This window comes from Xenopus laevis, chromosome 5L (genome assembly GCF_017654675.1).
Source record: "Xenopus laevis strain J_2021 chromosome 5L, Xenopus_laevis_v10.1, whole genome shotgun sequence".
Classification (NCBI taxonomy): domain Eukaryota; kingdom Metazoa; phylum Chordata; class Amphibia; order Anura; family Pipidae; genus Xenopus; species Xenopus laevis.
The window spans coordinates 17,862,937-17,869,929 of NC_054379.1; the positions used below are offsets into that span (position 1 = coordinate 17,862,937).

The 6,993-nt window shown below is 38.3% G+C and overlaps 1 protein-coding gene across 1 annotated transcript; it reads right to left on the reverse strand.

Annotated features, from left to right (window-relative positions):
- Nucleotides 1-1,885: 1,885 nt before the first annotated feature.
- Nucleotides 1,886-4,968, reverse strand: lefty.L (left-right determination factor L homeolog). Its single transcript, NM_001085745.1, is given in 4 exon segments — nucleotides 1,886-2,924; nucleotides 3,284-3,523; nucleotides 3,849-4,092; nucleotides 4,634-4,968. Coding segments are annotated over 4 exon segments (1,101 nt in total). The 5' UTR covers nucleotides 4,914-4,968; the 3' UTR covers nucleotides 1,886-2,587.
- Between the last annotated feature and the right edge of the window lie 2,025 nt (nucleotides 4,969-6,993).

Here is a 6,993-nt window from a genome sequence, read left to right on the forward strand (position 1 = left end):
TGAATGAATAACTATTTCAACATATATTGGTAAAAAGGACAACCTCTGGATATGTTGGGGCCCTAAATTTAATTTGCTGTGGGGCCCAGTAACTTCTAGTTACACCACTGACTGGAAGGGGCATGAGAGAGATGTGGGGGACGTTTAGATACTGTGCAGCAACGCTGGTTATTAGTATATTCTGAAATCCTGTGAAAAGGGCTCCTGGGGCTGAGATACACAGGAGGTAACACTTAGCGAGTAAATACAAACCAGGACTGTTTCGTATTTTTATCTCAGTTTGTGATGAGTGTAATTACTGCATATTAATATTTAAGACTTATATTAGGATGGGTACATTACACAGCTGACCAGTCCCAAGTTACGCATTACTACTGGGTTTTCCTATTAAACCCACTGGCATTGGCACAGTTCACTGCAACAGCCCACAGAAGTGATGAGTCCGGAGTCCCAGGCCCGGGATGTGGAATGGATATTTACTCTAGCAATGAGATAGAGGGAGGACTTTACACATGCTGCTCCCTCAGCTCAATAGCCGTGTTTGCCCAGGGATTAGCCAAGCTGTAAAGCTGTTACAAGAGCACAAATACTATAAATATTCCTGACAGACAGGACCACAGGGACAATATTTAGAGGAATGTGAGGCTAGCAATTATTATTATTTTGTATCTGATGAAATGTACTAAATCCGTAAGGAATCCACATAGCCAACCACTGTACAACCATCAAATTGGATATGACTGTCCCCTTTAAATAACTGCCAGGCTACACAAGAGACATTTGATTGGACAGTGGTAATTACTAAACCACGCCACAGATTTAAAGAACTGCAGTTTGAAATTTGTGAATTGTTATTATCCTTTATTTTTATAGTGCCAACATATTCTGCAGTGCAATTGCTGGGGTTTCATGGGGGCCAAGTGAACCTCTTTAAAGGGAATACATATCCTATGTATAACGTAATGGTATACTTCTTCTGAGCACTTTTTCAATTTACTAATTTCTTAGATTTCATGATATGAGCATTTTTTGCACTACAGATATGAGGAAGGTGTGAGTGCCCCCTGCAGTTTGGCCCAGACAAAGGCCAGACAGAACAACAAAAGCTTCATTTACTGATGCAGGAAGCGTCTCCCAATGCTTTCCTGCTCTGTGCTATCACTCCTATCACAATAGAACTGAGCAGTAAAGCATCAAGAGAAGCAGGGGGCATTTAGGGAACTCCATCATGATATTAGGCTAGTGGCACACACAACTTTTCCCATCTGGCCTTAGCAGTGAAAATATTACTAATTTCATGAAATCTAAAAAAAAAAGAATGTATAAAAAAAAAGCAAAAGTGCTCAGAAGGGCAGTCCGATCAATTTTACTTATTAGAGTACGTGTCCCCTATACCCAGTCTGTGTGTTTATCTTCCATATTTTTGACCTTAACATGATGGTAAAATAGGAGGGAATACCTTATTTGTGTATAGAATATTATTTTACTACAACCAGATTGTAATTTATATGAATGGGAGTTATCATTCTGCTTATACTTTAATGGGTAAGTATACAATATAACAGCTCATATATATAAACATAGAAGGAATGTTCTGGGCACACTCTTATACTGTACTGTCTAATGGAAACAATGTGACAGCTCCCAAACCTATGTATAAATACAGAGAAGGGAAAGTTTTGGGCACACAGTATATTATTCACTCATAGTGTACTTGTCTAGGGAAAGCAATATGGCAGCTTTCACACTTGTATATTAATGGAATTGTGTACATAAGAAGTGTGGTATGTGCACACAATGATATATTTAATACTCAGAAAAGAAATTGAAGAGGAGACCCTGCTTATATTTGTCACAGTTTAACACACACGAGACACAAACTGAATAGTTTCATCACAAACTTTATTGTTTGATTAAAGTTTCTGTTTTCTTTATATATATATATAATTGAAAAAATATGCTGCAATGATCATCCAATAGAAATACCTCTGTCAAATTCATATTTTATGAGCCATCTCCATGCCGCAGTGTGGCCAAGTCAACGAGAGATAAATATCTATATCAGTCTATTTACAGGTAAGTGCTTCTCTAAATGCTTCTATCATTCTGCCATTCTGATCACTGAGATCGGAAATTGTCGTTGCTTTTATAAACTCCCAGAAGGAGCGGTGATATTTGCACTAGGTTAAACCATAGGTTTATGGTTCAGTTACTAACAGAGCGTTCATCAGGGTGGGTGCAAGCAGGGGCATCTGCCCTGTGCCTTCCACATCCCTTTGAAGCAGATAAAGTCTGGGGAAGGCAACTTTTTTTAATGTGCAGCAGCACCTATAGTAGTAACACTTGTCAGTAAGGCAAGATGGTGATAGTAGGGCACACATTACATTCGTTTGGCCAAACGGCATCCCTTCAGTTGCTGTTAAAGCACAACTCCCAGCACCCTTTTGACAGCTGGAGAGGCCAAAAGGTGCACAGTTCTACTATATATAATGGGCTCCTGCCAGCACTACAGACATGCCTGCTTACTAAGAGCACATTTGCAAGTACTACACACAGCAGATCTGCAAGAACTCAGTGCTGCCATTCCTCATATTATAGCGATATTGTCCATTGTGCAACCGCATTTTTCCACAATCATATTGGGGAATTCTGCCACTTCGATTTCCGTGTAGTCTCCCTTTTTGACCAGGTACATAACGGGCAGTGGGGCACTTTCCACCACGGCGCACATTCTCTCTCCATAGTGATGAGACAAGGGGTACTTTGGTTGCTTGCAACTTCCTGCGCACCGAAAAGCATTATATCCTGCTGGCTCAATAATCCAGTACTGTGTCCAGGTAAGCTCCCGAAAGTTAATGAAATATTCCTCTCTGCAGCAGATGTTGTCTTTTTTAGCACCTGATGCTGAACAGTCTCCACGGGCCCTGCAAGTAAAAGCAAAATTGGTTCAGAACAATTACATTTTATATCGGTTTTAATGTTATTCTACATAGTCTGTTTGCATATTTCATTTATTAATGATAGGAACTGGCCATAAATAATAGAACTTCATTATCAGTTGAAGGGGTTTAATCTTATATTGTGTGCACAGGACATTCATTCTCTGTATATTTGTATTTATACATATATCATGGTGTTTCCCTTAGCACAGGACATTGCGTTTCTTCAGCATGTCCATTTGGGGGTGCTGTTCAAAAACAGTGGATGACAGTCTGAACATATCAGCTCATGTCATATCTAAGAAACTTTAAGGCAAAGAAGAAGTAACTAAAAAGGGACTTACCCATGCTCATCAAGGTTGAGAGTGAACAAGACAAGTTCTGGTTTTCCCAGAGAGTTGTCTGATGGGCTCTGGGTGGTGAAACGAACCATTTTTGCCATCTCAGATGCATGACTTCCATGTCGTTCACCATCCACGTGGATCTCTAAGTGCATCGATGAATGTCCGCCACTTTTCATCCAGTAATGCACAGCCTGGGTCACATCAAAGCTCCTCCAGCCTGACTCCATAATTGGCACAAGCCTGAAAATATTAAGTGAGGACATGAGTTCTTTAAACATCCTGAGAATCCCAGTCTCATTAGCATAACAATCACATATTGTTAGGTCTAGATACTAAGAACAACACTGAAATTTATATATGTGGACAATGAATCTGATTTTAGCAACCAGAATCAAAGAATCATAGTAGCTGCGTAGTAAAAAGATCACATTTCCAAGATAACTCCTTTTTATCTTTCAGCTGATCCTAAAGAGTATTATGAATATTATATTTAAATGGATTTGATTACAGGAAGATACCAAGTATCTCAGAAACATGTGATATAGTTTATGGTTGGGTTACCTACCTAGAGTCCACCAGGGAGGTTCTGTTGGTCCCATCTTTCAATATCTCTACATAATACACACTGACTCTGGCATTGCTGACTGGTCGGTGGAATCTCCTCTCTGGGACGTTCATGATTTTAGGGGGTTTCTTGAAGAGCTTGAGTTCAGCCATGGTCACCTCACTGTTCTCTGGAATACGGGACTCCATTCCAAAGACCATGGTCTGCTTGCTGGAGTCTGAGTATAGAATCTCCCCAGAAATATCTAATGAAAAAAAACCAAGGAGATTAGCAAACTCATTAATATTATTATGGTTTACATATATATGTGTCATGAACTCCAGTCACTACAGTCAGGGTGGAGCGATCAAGTTATTGTACTGCTGGAACATCAACATGTGCATTAGCATAACAACTGACGACTTCCAGGTAGCAGGATCCCAGACATGAAAGGGTCAATTAAAATAAATCCCCCTATACACAAAAAATGCATTCTGGCTGTAAACATCAAGAGGCCAAAATATCAAAATTCACCTATGCAATTCACTAATACCCCAGACTATAAATAACCCCCTGTCTGGAAACTCCCTCAATTTCAGACAGGCAGATAAATGATTCATGAGGGTATCCGGCAATAAAGAATAAATCGGGGGCTACAATGGCTGGAACCCTAGCTACAACCCTAACGCACTCACTCAATCAATATCAAGAACTTCGATTGTGTAATATAATTAATACTATACTAATATTATAATTAGCAATGTGTTATTGTCATAATAAAATGATGAAATGAGGGCTTGTCGTACCTGCATTGCCTGAGATGCCCCTGAGGATGCCAGCCAAGCTGGGCAGTGATCTCCTCTTCCTCTCTCTGTGACTGTGCAGCATAGACATGTATTTGGCTTGGATGTGCCTAGGGATCACCAGGTTCTCAACGTCTCTTTTCTCCAGTTTGGGAACCTCTTGGAGGTTGAGTTTTTTGAGCAGAGCATCTCTGATGTTGTCAGGGTTGAAGCCATTGATGGCAGCCAGGCACAGGGTGCTGAAGATCAAGCAGAGCCTCAAAGATTTGGTAGTGACACCCATTCTGATGTGACAGTCTACAGGGTGCAAGTGCGTATCACTTCTTCCTTCCCTCAAGGTATCTGTTGTAAAGTCCTGAAAACGTGCCCCTTATATGGCAGCCACTTCACCCCCCACTGGGCTGAACCAATAATGCAAACTAGATTGTGCAACTCAGACAAAAGGAGTACAACATTCCCATTAGAAGACTGACACTTTCTGTACCTTTCTCCCCCCCCCCAGACTACTAATACACTATAATAAGCACACTTACCTTAATATCCAATAGATTTATTGCATATTGAAATATTAAGCAATAAATCGAAAAGTATTATTAATTAATATGAAAATATGTATACCCAGTTTGAATTTGAAAAATATAATAGCATCAATATAGAGCTGGCATTGTAAAGTTTACCCATACAGAATGTTACAATATGATACTTTATATCTATGTTTTATGCTTTTAGAATAAGCCACACAGAATAAGTGCTAAATTATTTCTGTATTAATTAAAAATTGATGCATATTAACCTAGTTATAATAAAATGTAGCAATATGCCCTATACCCTTGATTTATACTCCTGACAGTGCACAACCAATTCTATTATTATGAAGTAGCCAGTGGATGACTGTGGATCAGTAGCATTTTTTGCAAAGGGTAACAGACCGCAGAGACATTAATATAAGTATCTTGTAAATGATCATACAGATTTGACTCAGAAGAGCTTACAATCAAGACATGTTATGTTCACTATAAAGGTATGTCAGCGAGATTTAGGGAGCTGCCACTGTCTGGCTTATGTGTATAACAGAGTTAATTTAATTAATGCCAAGGATCACTATAAACTGAAATAGATAACAGATAAATATATAAATGACTGGACAGATGGAAATATAGAAATATATAGACTGATAAGATTGTGATAAAGAATGATAGACAGGGTGAAAAAGGTAGATAGGTGATTGGTAGAGACAGACAGAGACAAAACAGGATGACTGAAAGATGATAGATAGATAGATAGATAGATAGATAGATAGATAGATAGATAATAGATAGATAGATAGATAGATAGATAGATAGATAGATAGATAGATAGATAGATAGATAGATAGATAGATAGATTATAGATAGAGAGATAGAGATAGAGATAGATAGATAGATAGATAGATAGATAGATAGATAGACAGACAGACAGATATAGGCATTATGATAAAGGTACCAGATAATAGACAATAGATAAGACAATAGATATACTGTATATATATTTATAGGTAGTGGGATGCTGGCACAACACGTGTAGAGGAATAAGGTGCCTGGGAGCAAAGCTTGAAAAATTGTATGCAGGCTCGACAGAGGTTGCACTCACAGGATTTATAAACAAAAAAAGGGTTTATTTGACAAAGACAACTAACGTTTCCGCTAGATCCCTAGCCTTGAATCTAGCCGAAACGTTAGTTGTCTTTGTCAAATAAACACTTTATTTCTTTATAATTCCTGTGAGTGTGAGTATATATATATATATATATATATATATATATATATATATATATATATATATATATATATATATATATATATATATATATAAATCAAAGCTGTAGGTATCAGCACTCACAAAATCATAGTAAGGGATGCCTGGGTGCTGTCCTCCAAAAGGAAATTTAAAGCCGCAGTCACAGGACTTATGAAACTATAGTCAATTTTATTGGCACGACTGACATTTCGGCTGGAACACCAGCCTTTCTCAAAGTGAAACGGAACTGAAAACACCGGTTTAAAAATATATTGTGGCAGGAAACCAGTGAAAAAAACAAAGAAGTGATGTGATGTGATGTGTATACCGAAAGGTATACTTCCGTGTGAGAAATACATACAATGTGAAAACTACATACAGTGTAAAGCAAAAAAACAACAAATTGTGCTGATCACTAGAGTAAGCGACCCAGCACTGTTTAAAAATCACATCAAACACCAAAAAATAGTCCAAGAAGGAAATAAGAGAACGGGACAAAAAGAACATTGAAAATTTCAAAGTAACAAACATAGAGAATATGTAAGGGTATAGCAGGCCTGGACTGGGAGTCAAAATAGGCCCTGCCA